Source organism: Pelmatolapia mariae, linkage group LG6, assembly GCF_036321145.2.
Source record: "Pelmatolapia mariae isolate MD_Pm_ZW linkage group LG6, Pm_UMD_F_2, whole genome shotgun sequence".
Taxonomy (NCBI): Eukaryota; Metazoa; Chordata; class Actinopteri; order Cichliformes; family Cichlidae; genus Pelmatolapia; species Pelmatolapia mariae.
In genome coordinates, this window is record NC_086232.1 from 26,641,614 (window position 1) to 26,660,682 (window position 19,069).

At 39.6% G+C, this 19,069-nt stretch overlaps 1 protein-coding gene across 2 annotated transcripts in view; it reads right to left on the reverse strand.

Moving 5' to 3' along the window:
• grin2bb (glutamate receptor, ionotropic, N-methyl D-aspartate 2B, genome duplicate b) overlaps positions 1 to 19,069 on the reverse strand; it is a 136,391-nt gene that overhangs the window by 28,869 nt on the left and 88,453 nt on the right. For both annotated transcript variants that reach the window (XM_063475324.1, XM_063475323.1), the window contains exons 7-8: positions 633 to 747; positions 269 to 474 (exon numbers count right to left, since the gene is read on the reverse strand). In XM_063475324.1, coding sequence (XP_063331394.1) covers positions 269 to 474; positions 633 to 747 — 321 coding nt within the window. The remainder of the gene's footprint in view (positions 1 to 268; positions 475 to 632; positions 748 to 19,069) is intronic.

The following is a 19,069-nucleotide window of genomic DNA, read 5'->3' on the forward strand; positions in this document are numbered from 1 at the left end:
GCGGCGCGCTGTAATAAGAAAGCCAAAGATACACAAAAAAGAGAAAATGCAAGCAAAACAGAATTATTCAAGGCTGTAAGGAGTCTGTTTGATTGTAGCACTTCTTCTTTTAAAAAAAAAAAACTAGCACAGACTTCAAAATATTCTATTAAACTACAGACACAGCTGGTCCAAGGTTGATGTTATTATTAAAAAATAGCAGTTTCACAAATCTGAAGGTTTAACAGAGGAAAACTTTAAATTCTTACACTCCAACTTAATTTCTCACCTTAGTTTGAGCTGTTTGCGGCATGGCACAGTGTTCCTCATGCAGGTCCCGCTGAGCGGGTCCACATCCTCCACAATTACAAACGGCGCCTCCTCCAGAGTCACGATGGACAGGTGGTCCTTACGCTCCTCCGCTCCTGAGTACAGCTCAAAGCGAGGCCAAACGTGGTACCTCATCGTCAAGGAGCCTCTCTCCCATTTGCCAACCTGTATGAGTGAGTGGGAGGGCAGCTGTGTGTAATGTGCACGCCACTGTAACGAGTACTTCAAGTGGCAGAAAAGTGACAGACACATCGCAGAAGCATCAGAGGAGGAAAAGGGCAGAGAGAAGAGAAGAGAAGAGAAGAGAAGAGAAGAAGGTTTACCCTGTCCCACTGTCTGTCCTTGTCTAGAAGAATGATGACCAGCTTGGGAAACATCTGGTGGCCTTCTTCGCTAAATGACAGGTTTCGGCCTTCAAATGTCACATTCATAAGGTACCTGAAAATGGAAAAATCCAGTATCAACACGCGTCTGTTGACCACAAAGCAAAATGTGGAGCATTTAAACTTCATTCTGGACTTCCTTAAAACATGTTTAATGAATATTTAAATGCTGCTTTGCCATCATTAACGCTCTAAAACAGAATTACTAACAGCAAGACGAACCAAACACGCTGTGGATGTAAAAGATTATCAGGAATTCATCTGAAACCTGAACTGACATATTATAACACAAGCTGTGGAGGCTATATGTGTACAACTACCAAACATTTTTCTTTTTCAAGTCTTTTTTCATTATTATTTGGCGTTCAGCTGCTAAAATTCTCCACATTGTTTAGAATCTAGTTACAAACTTTGTTGCATGGTGTGAGCAGCTACAGCACTAAACAGTGGGCGACATTTCTCTGTGAGGTCATCACAGTAACATCTTTACATAGAGGCAAAGTCATCTTTAAAAAAGAGTATTGATCGGTGCAGCTTTAAGGGCTACGACGCAACATGCAAGCAGCATCAGTACAGCGCACGGGATGCTGCTGTACCCTTATTCCAAAAACGGTGTGAGGGTGCACTCAAATCAAGGACCACTTCTTATCAAATATTTTTTAAATGTCTGAAATTTTGAAATATTGCAACCAAAACATTTCAGCCACATAGATGGCTCATATTGGCAGTGAGTCAGTGCTGTCAAATATTCAGTCCAATTACTTGGCAGCGTTGCATTTGTCGTTTTTGAAATCTGTTGGGATGTCGTTCAGAAAAATAAAAGATTGAAGGAGGTTGAATATCTGACACCCACTGGTTTCCTATTATACTTTTGAACACAGCTGCCCTTCTTCTTTATTAAATTCTTTATGTTTTATTTATTTTAATGTCTATGTCATAGGTTTAAAATAAGATTTTACTTTCTTAGGTCTGAGGGTGAGATGTGGAATTTTGTTATTTCTGTATATAAATAAATCTGGAATTGAATTTAAATTTTTCTCACATACAAGATCTTGAATAATCAGGCCCTGTCTTATCTGAAAGACCTCATAGTACTGTATCACTCAAACAAAGCACTTCACTCTCATGTGTGGTTCATATGATATATAAAAGAAGAACAGGAGATATAGCCTTGTGCTTTCAGGCCCTTTTTCTGTGGAACCAGCTCCCAGTTTGGATTCAGGAGACAGAAACCCTCTCTACTTTTACGATTAGCCTCAGCCTTTCTTTAATTTGCCTTTTTATAAAGCAAATTGTTAGGCCTGGATCAGGTGTTCTTGAATCCTCCCTTAGTTATGCTGTAATTGGCCTGGGCTACTGAGTGTTTTTCTTCTTCACTCACTTATTTTCACTCTCTTTGTGTTTAGACATCTCATTGAATTTATTCATGAGTTATTATTCATCTCTGGCTCTCTTCCCCAGTGTGTCTTTTGTCTTGTTTTCCTCCCCTCACCCCCACAAGCCTGGTTATGCCAGAGGTTTCTTCCTGCTAAAAGGGAGTTTTTCCTTCCCACCATCACCAAGAGCTTGCTCAAAGTGGGTCGTCTGATTGTTGGGGGTTTCTCACATTATTCTAGGGTTTTTACCTTCCAATATAAAGAGCCTTGAGGAAATTATTGTTGTGATCTGGTGCTACATAAAAAACGTCCATAATAATTGTATTATTATTAATATTCTTTTCATTGTTATTATAATTATTATTTGTGGTAGCAATAGCAATCTTGATATTTTATGCAGTCTCTTAACTCGACCAGGACCACAACGAAGGTGACCCAGTTTGAAGCATAGTTATAGTGTTAAGAAGAACAGAGTAGGAGCAGGTAAAGCGAGAGTGAAAGGTGGAGGAGTGGGTAAAGGAGGAGAGAGTGCGTTAAGTGCCTGTGTGGATACGTATCAGCATATACAGTATGTGTTTCAACAAGTGTACAGCAGTGGCAGATAAGGTGGAATCATCTCTCGCTCTCTCTCTCTTTCTCTCTGCCGCCTCCTTCCCGCACTCTTCCTCATCCTGATCTGTGGGCTGCCATCACCATGGAGACGCTCTGCCTCTGAAACAATCCACTGGAGAAATAAATATCTTGTCTGAATGCAAGGAGTAAGGAGCTCAGTGTGTGTGTGAGCGTGTGTGTGTGCTTAAAAGGATGTATGAAACACATTTTACCCACCATTATCTCCAAGCAAGTCAACAGTGTGAAAAGAAGGACAATACATCTTTTCACAAGTGAGTAGAAAATAAATAAATTAATAAATAAATAAATTGCAGACAACAGATGAGCAATGGGCCTGAAACTTGCCCAAGATTTTATCGCAAGTACCTCCCACTAGAACATTCGGTACTTCTATCTGTGATCTCTTCAACTATATTTATATCCGACCTCACACACACACACACACACACGCAGAGTTCTAAGTAGGCTACATGCTTGGAGCAAGTCAATAATATGACTCAAGCCTCCATGAAATGCCTATTTGCTGCGTTCTGGCTGGCTTGCGCACTACAAGTGCTGTAATGCACGTGTAACATGGGATTAGCCTCCTAATACAGTTTGACTAAAACAATGAATCCCGTTCAGCGTCCTCCACCAACTCACGAATCTAACATTTTCCTGGAAAAGCCTTCAAAAATTTACACCTGGTTAGACACTGCTTGTAAATATCCTTCACCATTTTTGCAAAAACCCATTCTCAATCACTTAAGCACATTTCACTCGGTGCACGGCGCACTTGTGAAGCACAATGTTAACCAAACAACTACAGCGCCGGTATCATCGCTTATTGGTAATGATATGATGCGTATAAGCCTGTAGGAGTGCACAGGCGGCACAGGCGAGTTAAAGGTTCATGCCAATAATGGATGGTTGTAATCTGAGAAGTAGAGAAGGAAGACTGTGTAAGAGCTCTGAGGGGGGATAAAGGAGGAGGAGAGGATGTGGATGGTTTGTGGAACCACAACCAACAAAAAAACCTCCATAAATACATGTTTCCCAGCATAAGCAATTGCTAAAGAGACAGCATAATGTTTATTTGATTGATATTTACAACTGTTTTTTTTTTCTTTTGCATTAATAGTCAACAGTGAACCTTCGATAACTATAAATGTTTGATAACTAAAAGCGTTTTAATATCTGTGCCTGGTTCATGTGCGTAGAAGTGAACATGGCATCTGCACTCGGGTGCGGACCAAAACAACCGCACCCAGAAGGTTTGGTGTGAATTATCAGGTGTCTGGGCTAAATGCGTTCTCATAGCTAAGCATGCTTTGCATTCTGAGCAGACATGTGGTAGAGTACCACTGATGTGCATTCACTGTTCCTGCCCCAGACACATCTGTGTACCACTACAAACTGTTCTCACAAGGTTTCTAGTGAGGCATTATGGTTCATGTGAATTTTTTTCTGTGTTTTCTCCCCAAAACACTGAAGAAAACTTCAAGTGTACAAGTTCATCAACTGATCAGGGCCATAGTAAATGAACTACAGGTGTGAAAACACCTGTTTTGGTACGCCAGCACGTGATGGAGGTTTTGGAATGTGTCCCCTCGAAGTCTGACAAGGTATGCTGGCAATAGAGGTGTCACGATAACTGCATAAAGGCAACTATTTAAAAAAAAGTTGCCTTTACGTGGTAAAGGCAAAAAATGTAAACTGTATCAATAATGCACATATAATAATTATATGTAAGAGCAAAAGATAAGATTTACAACATGGTAGTGAAACCTGCTATGATGTATGATTTGGAGACGGGGGCACTGACAGAAAGATAGGAGACAGAGTTGAAGATGTTAAGATTTTCACTGGAAGTGACCAGGATAGACAAGATTACAAATGAGTACATCAGAGGGACAGCTGAAGTTGAGTGGTTGGAAGACAAAGTTAGAGCAGCGAAGTTAAGATGTTGTGGACCTGTGCAGAGGATAGTGGATATACTGGAGAAAGGATGTTGAAGATGGAGCTGCCAGCCAGAAGGAAAAGAGGAAGACCCCAGAGAAGATTCATGGATGTAGGAAAGAAAGACATGTAGTGGGTTGGTGTGACAAACGATGTTAGGGATAGGGTGAGATGAAGGCAGATGATCCTGTGGCAACCCCTGTGTAATCTTTTTTTTATAGGTCTTTGTTCACATGTGGTTAAAGACTCTCTCACCACCTCTATGACTTTGATTCATTTGCCAAAGAAAACAAAATACAAGTTGCAGAGAATCTGAATTTGACAGTCCAGTATTTGTAGTTTTACAAAGCACTCTCTGCACTATTCAACCTATTCGCTCACAGCAGTGAAGATGCTGCTTCACCATCAAATCAGCATCACATGTGATGCAGAAAAATGTTTTATGGTAAAGTAAGCTGAGGTAAAATTTAGCCAAATTCCCAGTTGTAGCAGTTCTATATTTTCTTCTCTTGTGCTTTTGTTTTTTTGACGAGCACTACAAGATTGTAGACAATAAAAATAACTGTGTATCTGTCTATATTAAGTCTCAGCAATACTCAGTAGCTCAGCAGTGTTATTTTGACTGCAGACAAAACGGCTTTGACGTGTCGTCACAAGCGGGTGACGCAAGCACGCGTACGTAAAACTGCAACATAAGGAGGCAGGATAATTTAATGCAATGTGTTGCCATGGCTCCCACAACCACAGCAATTTCTGTGCAATCAGCTGCGTTGCCATGGGAACAGTAATCTCACAGATGAGAGGCTGGTTGAAGGAGAGGAAGAGAGAGGAGTATTCTTCAGTCTGAACCTGAGTGTTTACTGACTTCCCCTTATGCTGTCTTTCAGTTTCAGATCAATCTCTCCATCTAACCTCAGAGAAGCGCGTCGAATCACACATCAATAGGATTCATCTTCCCGTACATTAACCTGTGCCTTTACAAAGACTGATGCACGCTGTGAATTTACAGCAGAGGAGGCTGCTCTGTTTATCATTTTGTAGCCCTGTACTATTGATGTAGCTTTTATGTGCTGTTTGATCCCTCTTCGTGTCAGAGCTCCCCTCTGGAGGAGGAATATAAAAAATATATATATATAAATAAATAAAAACATAAAAACTACTGGGATGAGCCACTAACCGAAGCTCACGCGGCTTCATCACAGCCATATGCAGCGCTTTGTGCGCCTCGCTCACCAACTGTTCCCCATCTAATCACTGGCTGTGAGGGGAATTTATTTTTTAGCAACAGAGACAATGAATCATCAATGGCATGGACACAATCCCTATTTTTGTGTGTGTGTGTGTTTCTATCCCCCAAATATCTTCAAATGTGTTTCTGAGCCATTTGATATCATGACTCCTTTTGAATTTCTCTTTTTTTTTTATCTCAGAGTGAGGCAGAACAAGGTCACAAATACTCTGTCGCTGCAATGCAGGGATGTAAAAATATATATCTCTGGCGCGTGTGTGTGTAAGGAAGTGTGTGCATGTACTCACACACACGCGCACACACACTGGCGCGGACAAACTGTATCAGGTTGCTGTGGATGACTCATGAGGCCTGCCTTTGAAAAGTTACCAGTTACTGATAAAATGTGTACTACACTTTACAAGTCCTGCAGGATAGAAGCTGTGACAGCAAGAGGAGAGTGGACAGCCTCACAATGCCGTGAATTATGAAAAATACAGAGTAGAAATGATGAGCCGTGCCACTCGAGGTCCACTTCAGAACAAATTAAACAAGGTGGCAACAGGTGGGATATGGGTGAAAATGCTGCGATTAAAAGACAAAATATTTTCTGGTTACAGCGAGGTTAAAATCTAAAAACAGATATCTGTGTATGAATAGGCTGAATCTGTGGGCAAGTGACAGGACTTTTGGTCCTAAAAGCTGGTAAACAGTACATGTAGAGAGCAAATGAGGATTTGCATTTAGATTCTCAAAGCTACTAGCTTTCGACTGATTTTGCTTTAGGAATAAGAAGCCAGTGGTTTCCCAGATTGTAGCGAGATACTGTTTAGCACACAGCAATTTCACCAACACTACAACCAAAAGAATGTCAGCCGTCACAATGCAAAAACATCTAAAACCGCTATGTATTTGTAAACTTTAACAGTGGCAGGTTCACAGTGTGACCTAACAAGTTTTAGATTAGCCTAATAGTTCTCACTCTGAGAGTCTGCAGAGGTAATCAAAGTGTAATTGAGCCTATTAAAAAAAGTGTCTTGAAAAAGAATACAGAGAATAATTTCCATGTTTCGCCTGATTGCAAATCAAATTCATTAGCTTGAAATAGCCCTTCCTCATGAGTTACATGATCAGCATGACATCTCCAGCATGTGTCATAATCAAACATTTTCTGTCATTATGTGTGCCTATGCCAAGAGGCACACACATAGGCACACATATTACTATTCGTCGGATTTATTATTGTGTGGATGCCCTAAAAGGGCTTCCACACTATTGAGTTCCTGTTTCTCTTTATTCTTTATACTTTATTCTGGTTGCTTCCGTACGTTTTTTGCCGTTTAACTACTTCCTCAGTTTTCAGCCGATTTTCTCAGTTCAAATTCTAAACTGTTCTGCTATTTCTGCTAATGTGTGCTATGACTTTTGGTGTTTATTACTATTATACTTTTTAAAATATTACACTTTTTTCCTTTAATTTGTCCCATTGAAATGAATGGAAATCTTCAGAAATTCTGCTAAAACTTGCTTGTTTTTGAAACTTAACTACTTCCTCATACTTTCACCTAGAAACTCCATTCAAACTTTAAAATGTTCTCAGGTTATTGGGCTATTCATGTATGATTCAGCTTTTTCAGATCTTCTACCATTTTAATTTTATACCTCTTTAAGTTTTCAGTTGCAAAATTGTGATTTTTCAGAAAATACATGCGTTGTTATGGTTGCTATGCAATTAACTTACAGTGTACACTCATCCATTCTGAATTTTCTCTTCATGTCTGAACAACTTCTTGCAACTCGCTCAATTTCCACTCAACCCCCACAAATTATACATCAAAACGTAGGTATTTTTGCTGGCTTTCAGAAAATGTCACTATCATTCTTGTGGGATTTACACATATTTTGCAAATCTCCTCAGAGCAACACAAAGTCTCAAAACTCTCTATAGAAAGTCATAGGAGAGTTTGTTCAAAATCAGGGCTGGATTTCTCTAATGAGAGGCATTTTCAAATCGTCATATCTCCTTAATGAAACAAAGTTGAGACATGACGCTTGTGCCAATATGTCTTCAGACACCCCTGATGCTCACAATTCAAGAATTTTTTTCTCACCTATTACCGTTTGGCCATGAATTACATTTGTTTGAGGGTAGGAAATTTGTGCCTTGCTCAGATCTCTTCAGATTTCAAACTCTGGAAATGCGGCACTTTTTTCTCTCGTTATATCTTTTTGATGGATTTCCACAGAGACCTGAAAATTTCCATGACTGTTCACCAAAGCCTGCTGTTTCTTACGGTGAAAGAATGATTTTGATGCTCCATATAGATTTAGAGTTACAAAACGTTGTTTGGGGGCAAGTCAATGCAGTTTTGCTTTACCTCTACTCAGTTACAGTGTATTACAAGTCATATATCTTCAAAAATCTATATTCTATCTCTGAATTAAGAAGACCTGCAGATTCCCCCATCTCTTCTGAACAGAACGATGTCAGAATGAGCGTTGTAGCCCCTACGGTTAGGAAATTATGGCCATTTGTTCGAGGGGAATCCTGAATGTGAGAAATACACTGCAGAAAACTTATACATGTCTCTGTGTCTGTGTGTGTAAGGGCTGATTACAGCAGGTGCAGCCAATTTAGCTGACCTAGATATACCAAGCCCAGACTCTTAACAGCCACTGCTCCCTTTAGGCTCTGTGTATGTGTATGTTTGTGTGTCTGTATCAATATTTCTCCCATGTTAAAGTATTACTCCTCCATAATAGTATTTCTGTTGAATCAAAGTGGAGAAGTTTTTACAGTCATGTTACTGTTGAGCCATAAATTACATTTGTTTGGGGGTGGAAATCTGTCCTCCTCTCACTTTTCAAACTCTGAAAATGAAGCCGTTTCTTCTCTCGTCATATACATACAACATACATACAAAGAGCAATGAAAATCGCAGTCAAAGTACACCAAAGTCCGCTGATTCACCCAGTTGAAGAATGATGCTTCTATTCCACCTAGTGTTTGAGTTACACGACGTTTTGTAACTCCAAAAAACGGCGTCTTTCACCTCTCACCGCGATCTAAATCTCACAGGTCATCTGCCTGTTTTCCAAGCGGCCGCCATCTTCTTTCCCAGTGGCGCAGTTGGTAATGACGCCGGTCAGCAGCCCAAACATCGCGGGTTCAATCCCACCTTGGTCGACATTTCTTTTTCACTACAAATTTATACACTATCACAGACCTGTAATTTATATTGCTAATTTTTTTTCACTACAAACGAGTAGTACAAAAACATACTATGTCTGCAACATCACAGTATATCTGTTATGTTTTAGTATTTCTACTAAATCACAGTATTTCTGCCAATTCAAGGAGGCTGACTGTTACTAAGTGCATCAGTGTACATAGGTCATCTCTTGTGTTGGAGTGCCCTCTTGTGGCGCCTTTTGGGTAGTGCCTTAAACATGAACATTGCAAAGAACTGGTATCAGCCTGGTTTGTAGTGGAGGAATTTGTTGCCAGTTTCTTTCATCTTTAATCCGTATTCATGTTGTAATGTAGTAGTACCACAATATGGCAGAAACACTATGTTTTGGCACAAATACTTTGATTTGGTATACTTTAGCTTCTTCACCCCTTTTCAGCAAAATTTTCATTTTTTCACCCCTTTTCAGCACAAATTCCAGCTTTTTTGGCTGTTTTCAGAAAAAAAAACTCTTTTCAGCAGAAACTCTGCTGATTCATCTCTTTTCAGCGTAAGTTTCTGCTTCTTTGCCTCTTTTCTGCAGAAATTCTGCTGATTCACCTCTTTTCTGCAAAATTTTCAGCCTTTTCAAAAGGTTGAAAATTATTACCAAAAATATTATTACCAAACAGTATTATTACCAAATCATAGTATTTGTACCCAAACATATCTGTTCAACGTATTTAACTCTTCTCAACAGTCCAACACCTCTTCTTCACCCCGTTTCAGCAGAATTGAGTTTTTTCACCCCTTTTCAGCACAAATCCCAGCTTTTTCAGGTGTTTTTAACAGAAATCTCTTTTATTTCTGATTGCTGATGTCTTTGTTTTTCAGCCGGCCGCCCTCTTCGCAGGTGGCGCAATCAGTAATGACACGGCTCTGCAGCTCAAACATCGCGGGTTCAATCCCACCTTGGTCAACATTTTTTTTTCACTACAAATTTATACACTATCACAGACCTGTAATTTATATTGCTAATTTTTTTCACTACAAACGAGTAGTACAAAAACATACTATGTCTGCAACATCACAGTATATCTGTTATGTTATAGTATTACTACTAAATCACAGTATTTCTGCCAATTCAAGGAGGCTGACTGTTACTAAGTGCATCAGTGTACATAGGTCATCTGTTGTGTTGGAGTGCCCTCTTGTGGCGCCTTTTGGGTAGTGCCTTAGTAAACGTGAACACTGCAAAGAACTGGTATCAGACTGGTTTGTAGTGGAGGAATTTGTTGCCAGTTTCTTTCATCTTTAATCCGTATTCATGTTGTAATGTAGTAGTACCACAATATGGCAGAAACACTATGTTTTGGCACAAATACTTTGATTTGGTATACTTTAGCTTCTTCACCCCTTTTCAGAAGTTCTGCTGATTGAACTCTTTTCAGCAGAATTCTGCTCATTCACCTCTTTTCAGCAGAAGATCTGCTGATTGAACTCTTTTCAGCAGAATTTTCAGAATTTTCACTTCTTTTCAGCCCAAATTCTGCAAAATGTTCAGCCTTTTCACCTCTTATTAGCGCAAATCTCAGCTGTTTTCAGAAAAAAACTCTTTTGAGCAGAAGTTCTGCTGATTCTTCTCTTTTCAGTGCAACTTTCTGCTTCTTTACCTCTTTTCAGCAGAAATTCTGCTGATTCACCTCTTTTCTGCAAAATTTTCAGCCTTTTCACCTCTTACCAGCACAATTCTCAGCAGCTTCTGCTCATTTCAGCAGAATTGTCCGTCTCTCCACCTCTTCTTTGTGAGAATGAGTTTGGGTCAGTGAGATGAGTAGCTGCCTTGACCTCTGGAGGCCCCGGTTCGGATCCTTCTCAGGGTGACATTTTTTTTTCACCACCATACAACTTTATGCAACTTTTCATCTTTTTCAGCTTTTCAGCAGACAGCTTCAGCGTTAAGGCATCCACACAGCATTTTCGCAGGAAATGCAAATTTTTCTAGTTATTATTATTCTTCAGTTTCCGCCTGAAATTTTGCAGCGAATCTCGCCTCGCAGTTTTGAGACAAGATTCATATATGTTACCTCATTTTGTGCGGCTGGATCAGGAATGGTGTGCTATGACTTTTGGTGTTTATGACTATTATAGTTTTTTAAATATTAATATTTTAGTGAAAATTTTCCCGCGCTTCTCTGCCAAACAGTTTTGACAATAGGGTTACATATGTTAGATCATTTTGTGCGGCTGGAGCTGGACTAGTATGGTATACACTTTTGGTGTTTATGACTTTTATAGTTTTTTAAATATTAATATTTTAGTGCAAATTTAGAAAGATTCTTCTTTTGGCGCCATAGAAACAGACTTCATTTGTGGTGTGTTGGCTCCATCTTTTGGTCCCACTGATACAAATTTCAAACTTCATTTGTGGTGTGTTGGCTCTCTCTAGTGGTATGCCGGGAGTAGTACGGCCTGTCTACCCTTATTTGGATTACCGTAATGATGACAATATCAACTGTGCGCACAGCGTCGCTGCTTTCAGGAGCCATTGGAATTTTTAAGGTTGCGCAAATCATTCAAAAGTTACGGTAATGCTTGGTGGAAAACTCAATATCCCACAATTCATAGCACGCCTCTGCCGAGTCAAACAATGGCGGCCATCACTTAGTTTTTATTTTCCTCTTAATACTGTTTCTAGGTCACAAAATAAACTTTTAAGATATTTTCAGGCGAGAATATAGGTGTGTAAACTTCAAATATCTGCTCGTTTTGTCAAAACATCCCATATTAGCGACAATGTTCTGACGATGTCGTTTCTGCTTGAGGCTAGCTGGCTAGTGTGGCTAGCGCGGCTTTGCTAACAAGCTACAGCCGGCCTGGATGACAGTGAGAGCGGCTTACTCTGGTTTCACACCCGGTCCTTCGTAAAGTCTCGTGGTCACAGCTGGACTTATTTTAAATAAATAAATGATTTATTTATTTATTCATTTTAGTAACGGTATAAACAGTGAAAGGTGGTGGATTGGCCAGATGTAAACTTCAAATATGTGCTCGTGTTACCAAGACATCCCATATTAGCTCTGATGGTTTCGGTGCCTGCAAAGAGCTAGACAGCTAGCTGTCTTTTTGACTCAGGGTCATAGCTGGACTTATTTTTCGTTTTTATGAGCCGATGAGGGTTTTTTTTTAGTAACGGTACAAACAGTGAAAGGCGGTGGATTGTCCAGATGCTGGTCGATGTGGAAAAAATAACTGAGTTGTTTGGTGGTCGCTGACACGGAGCTACAACCGAGGGCAGCTATCCACCGGTGTGTGTCAGACAGAGCATGCAGGGAACGAGGCGGCGAGGCGACCGCTGATCAACCGGTGGTAGATCGTGGATCAGGGAAACCGAAGGCAGGAGAAGCAGGCGGCTGCCGGTCAGAGCGTGAGGTGAACTGAATTTCAGGTAAGAAGTTATGAACTGCACTCTATTTGGGTCAGATATAAACCGAGTTTAGGTGTAGTTTATTTTCGTTGTGCTGACTTTTTACAATCAGTTATAATAACTTGTACTGCGTGCTAGCTAGCACGACGGAGTTTCTATACAGCTGTGTGCGCGCTAAGTTACTGATGTTGAACTTTATGACAGCCTCCCCTGTCATTCTCTCGCCTGTTCAAACTTCAGTCATGAAACTGATCAATGATCGGCTTTTCTCTCTTGTTTGTTTATCGCGCTAAACAACAGCAGCACGTTTAAGCTTGATCAGCTGTTGTTAGAATTCATTTGATTTTAATTTCTAGTATCAGCTGATGTTTGCTGGAGCCACAGCTGTAGAAGCGGCTGGTGGAAACCAGGAGATGACCTTACCGAATCATCAGAGCTGAACTGGTGATGGAGAAACAGGTTTACCTTTTTTTTAGGTGACATGAATGAGTTGAAGGGAAGTTATGAACTGTTTCTGAGAGAAATAAACACCAAGCTCCTTTTTTATTTAGCTGACAGCTGGTAACTGTGCAGGGGCGGATCTAGCAAAGCTTTTGCCAGGGGGCCAGGTAGGGCATCTTACAACCAAAGTTTGTATAATAATACACAAGATTGTCTGTAGACCATTGTTAATCATTCAGAACACTGTGTAAAAATAACAAAAAACAAAAAGTGAATGCAAAAGTGCATAAATATTTATTTTACGTGATTGATGTGTGTGGCGGGGCGTGGTCTGCAGTGCCGCTGCAGGGGAGGTGGACCCACCTGAGCGGCATCTGCAATCACGCCTCTCTGGCGTAGTCTGTGCTCTCTCGGCTGTTTTTTGGGTGTGTGTCAGGCTGTGAGTTGAAAAGCTACAGCCGGCTGTGTGGGTACACCAACTATGTGTGAAAAGTGGTCCATAACGTAATGCTTCAAAGCGTGTTCATGCAAACATTGTCGGGTCTGCCGTGGTACAATGGGACTTCTGCTCATGAAACTATGTGCACAGCGTCTGCAAATCGGGGCTGTACAAAGTCACTTCATCTTTACCCAAAATTGTAAGCTGTCATCTGTGAGGTGCGAGCGGTGTTTGTTTTTACCATAGTTCATGGTGGAGAATGGCTGCTCTGCTGAGTTTTGCTCTCTGTAGCTGTATGAATGGCAAACTACACTGTTTACCAGCGGCATAGGCACACTTAAAATTTCTTCTGAAATTTTCGCTTTCTAGTTTGAATATAAACTGCTTCGTTGCTTGTAAACGAGTTTCCACAAATCCAAAGATGAGCATCTTGCTGCGAGGCATCGGTGCCAACCGAGCCATCACGTTGCTAAACGCTAAATTTTTATTCTGCCCTGTTCGTTTTAATTTTAGGGAATTTAGTTAAATAATAACAAATTTAACAATTTAACAAAAAAAAAGATCCTCAGGCTTATCCAATCCTGGGTTACGGGAGGGCTGGAGCCTATCCGAGCTGTCACTGGGCGAGAGGTGGAGCATACAGATAACCAGGTAACCAGATAACCTCTACTCCTACAGCCAAGATGCATGTTTCCAGACTGAAAAACGGAGTACCACGAAGAAAATCTGGGCCAAACCCAGAAACTTCTGGCTCTGAGGTAAAAGCGCCAACCACTGTACCACCATGCAACTGCCCAACTTACCAATTCCAAATCCCCCAAATGATTTTATTTCTTATTTATTGAGCCATGTTTTTCTAGTGGCACGGCCCCGAAAGCTAAATACACAAACACAGTGCTGCCGGACTCCACACTGAAAAGATGTAAGGCTCCGCATCTCTTTGAGCTGCAGCCTTTAATAAGAGAGTCCACAGGAGCTCCGTGTGATCCGGGCCCGCGAGGACCCCTGATGTGCAGGAGACATCAGACAGCTACCTGTGGAGTCTGAAGAGAGGGAGCGTGTATCACAGAGATCGCTTACATTTAAAATGTGAACAAGGGCAAAAGAGAAGATGACAATGACCTTTCATAGTTATGTTTTAAAAAAAACATTTTTTTTTACTGTGGCTGATTTAATTTTAAAATTAGTAAATAAGGACACACTCATCAGTCCTTGTCATTTTTTTTTTAATTTAACCTTTACTTAAAGAAAATAAGATTCTTAAAATGTCCTCTGTGAGACAGAGGGCATATTTGTAGAACTAAAGACCTAATTTGACGGTTAGTGATATAAAGAAAATTTCTAACATTTGTCAATAAGAGGACCAAATACCTCAGATGATCCCATATCCCCGGTAGCAACTAGCTAAAGCAAACCTGAGTACCACGGGGAAAAGTGCAAGCTTGTCAATTTACTGTGCTCGTGATGGTCATGTGTCTCAAACTTCCCTGTTTTTGTGTCGGCTGCTTTTCTTTTTCTTCTCCTAGTGATCTCCATATACTTTTTTATTCTTTGAGCGTCTCAGGAACATCTTTGTGTCCGTATGTTGTTATTTTTTTCTTGTCTGAGACTGTTCATGGTGGACACACAGCTACTGCTGCTTCCTTAAAAAAGGTAGGATTACGAAGATGCAACAAAATTATTTTGTGTCTGAAAATAGTGAGCTAGCCTTGTGTGTGTGTGGGTGAAGACGCTGAGCAAAAGGCAGCTTAAACTGAAGGAAACTAGAGGGCATAATTTTTTATCAGCTCGCATTTGAACATGTTTGAATGAACACCTTAGCTCAGCCTGACAGCCAGATCAAATACTGCTGGAGGATACATTAAGGTCCACCCAAAAACACGTTCTCATAAATTCACAATGATGTTTAACCATCACACAGAGAAAAACATCATTTAAGTGAAATTTTTAAAGAATTCTTCTCTGACAGCGAGCCCCACATAGCAGATTTTCACTTTGTTACTTTTGTTTTTTCCATTTAACATTTGTTGGACAGACAGGGAATGTTGGGAAAGGTAGCAGGGAATGATGTGGGAAAAAAGCTCAGACTGGCCAGGAGTCAACCCCCTGAAATCTCATCATCAGTGACTAACGCGATAGTTAACATTTAACTGTAAACCTGGTAATCAGAATATGAAACTTTAGTTTGAAACACCTGAAACCAAGTAAAACTTTTTGTTGTAAGTATAAGAAAAAATACTAAATATAATCTACATTTAAAACCAATTAAAGGGCCATACTGACTGACCAGAGCTCAACTACAGACCAGAAAATGTTAGTGAAATTTGGATGGCTGTAGGGGTGACAGGAAAGGCAGAAGGGGTGAGTACAAAGCTGAACTCAGCTTTAAATATGTGAAGCAAAAAGAATACAGAAGAGCTGGGGCAGTGCCTTGATAATAATGGTTAATATTTACATGAAAATGTCAAAAAAGTGTTACTGACTTTTTCTTACACTAAATAGCACGCACTCAGTGACAACAAAGCGAAGCACATCTGAGAGAGAGGTTAAGTATTAAGCAGTCATGTTATACTTCCAGAGAAAACACTACCTGGGATACTTTTGTGCTTACATTTGACCTCATTTGCTGTGTCACTGTATAAATTGCTGAGTCACTACTATTGTACTAAAATGATGCTGCTGTTGGCACTGTGATAGATTTCTGCTTTGAATTAGGTAGTCTGTCATCAGTGGCAGCAACTCGCTAGAAAAGAAGGATTAATTTTGTTTGGGCTAATAACCCATATGGAAAAGATATATATAAATCTTATAAAGTTTGTATCTGTCTTGTGTGAAACTTGTATGAAAAGCATACAAGAGTGAAAACACATATAAGATCCCTTGAAAAATTATATAATGAAACTTTTATGTTTTGGATACTTACTAAAAAAATATATGAAAGTAATGAGAAAGTGGCCACTTTCATGAGTAAATCATGTAAGCCTTATATGATTTACTCATGAAAGTGGCCACTTTCATGAGTAAATCATATAAGCCTTGTATGATTTACTCATGAAAGTGGCCACTTTCATGAGTAAATCATATAAGTTTTTACTATTTCTTTTCCATATGGGAAACGCTGCTGCCTCTGAGCTACAATCATCAATAAAATGTTCAATTTTCATCATATTTAAAATTAGCGCAAAATTATCTGAAACATAACGATATTACGTGATAAATATTGTGATATCGCTCTGAGGCTACATCTGAACAGATGACTGAAAAGGGAACATGTTGTGAACTAGTGTACATGACTGTGGTTCTTAATTACAGCAACCGACCACACAATGTCTGTTAACCAGCGACAGTAAGTTTTGTATTCTGCATTCTGTTTATAGCTTGAACATTGGTTTGCGTATCCTTTCCCTGTATTTCAGTTAAGTATAGCCTCCCCAATGTAATTCTTTCTCTTGTCCCGGGTCTTTTACTTCCTGTTTTATTTTGGTAATCATATGTCTCTTGTGATCTGTGCAGTTTTCTTCTTGTTTAAAGGAAGAAACTACTGTCCACTGTCACCAAGTGCTTACTCCTGGGGATCGTGGAATAATACTAGAGAATAACTATTATTAGAAGAAAAAATATCCAAAACATACATTTAGGTTTTTATTTTAGAGTGCCTGTTATAAACTAAATTGTACTGCAACTATAACTGTAACCGTACTATTAATACAAACTTTAAGTTGTTGCTTTAATATAAAGATATAATTTCCTGTTTTTCTCTACTTTAATGATTTACTGGTCGGTTGGAAAAATGTGCTTAAGAAGTCCCTTTGACGTCTGGAAAAAGGCAATAAAAAACAATTTAGAAAATAATCAAGAGATTAACATAAATTATGTTAATCATTTCTTCCAATCAGAGCGCTTTAATTAAAATATTGACATCAGTATGGCGGTGCAGAAATAAACAGTCTTCATTAAGTTCTCACACGCTGTATCGCCTCGAAAGTGAGCAGGAGCAGCAGCACCGAGAGCAGCCTTACAGATGTGAACCACTGTTTGCTGATCCAGTAAGCGAACAATACAATAAGTAAAAGGCCTTTTGAAATATTGATTGGTTATTTCTGTGGCATTTAAATCTCCCTTACAGCAATTAGCCATAAACAGGGCGCGGATAGAAATTGAATTCATGTCAAATATAAGTGATTCAGCTCTGAAACACATAAATCCTCCCTCCTTTCAGTGTATCTATAAATAGAAAACTAGGATCAACAGTTTTTAGCATGAGATGGGCAAAAGAGGGAGGAGGGGTGGGATGTGGAAAGCTTAAACATTACTTTCTGAGTCAACATTTTGTAACTGAGACATGTACTTGATACAGGTTTTCGGGGAAAATGGACGACAATCTTTGAGTGAGAGGTGGAAAAAGGAAAAAAAGAAGCATTAGCAATAGAAAGGTATTTAAAAGACTGATGCAGTCTGTAGATTTAGATAGCATAGACTGCATATAAAAGATGAATACCAGTCACAGTGGCCTCACTCATTGGTTAATGAGTTCCTCATGTGAAGAACTGACCTCAGTTTATAAGCTGATGCCATCTTACTGGACTGAAACCAGATGTGATGATTGAAGGATGCTTTTGATTGATAAGCTATTAACATGTCAAGCTTATACAGCACAAAGCAACAGCAAGAAAAGGTAGGCCTGCCCTAAATTCATCCTTCTATCCATCTTTGCTCAGGTACTGGTGTGCAGAAACTGATGCCTTGTTTTCTACTGACTTCTATACAATCAGACTTCATTTTGCACCCAGAGAAGATCGATGCAGGTCTGAGGTTCTTTCAGACATTGGTTGCACACAATTGTTTTGCTTTGGCAGAAACTTAAACAACTGAGTTAAATCAACACAACTTATTCATATTCAATAAACCTGTGCATTTTGTGTTGAAACATGTTTAGATGAAGTAAGTTGAGCTCTTGGAATATTTTAATCCTTCACAATTTTGTCATTTTATTTCAACACTATTCAATAACTTTTACCCCAATACTACTTGGTCACTTAAATACTACATATTGTCTTCATATTACATAATTTTCAACAAAGTCTAGAGTCTGGTTACCATAAAAATTGAATGGATCTACAACAACTACCATCTTCTACCTGGTTGCAGGGGGGCTGGGGCATAACCTGGAAGTGATAGGTTACAAGGCAGGGTACACCCTGGACAGCTCATCAGTCATAGAGACAAACAACCATTTGCACTTACATTCATGGGTAATTTAGAATCAACCTAACTCTAACAACTGTATGACTGTTAACTGTGGGAGGAAACCAGAATACCCAGAGAAAAACCACTGTTAACTAGCCAGATTGTGGAATTGAACCCAGGACCTTCTTAATGTGAGGCAACAGCACTAACCACAATGGCATCAATCCAGGCTTAACAAAAGTAGGAAAGCGGTTTCAAGGCTTGATGCAGAATTTTCTGTACGTTTTTGTCCTTGACAGGTTAAACCACAATAAATAGCGATAGCATACACGTGGTGTGTGTGTAGTTGTCTGCTTCTTCTAACTCCAGTGATTTTCCTGCAGTTTGAAATCTCGTGCTATCTTGTGAATTTCATGAGTCCAGCAACTAACCACTTTTACTAGATTGTTCTTGTTGAGATGACATGATACAAATTAAGTTGTTGAATTTCTTACAGATCCTACATGATTTAATTACGTTCAAGATAGAAACATGACATTTTTGTGTTCAAATTACAAGG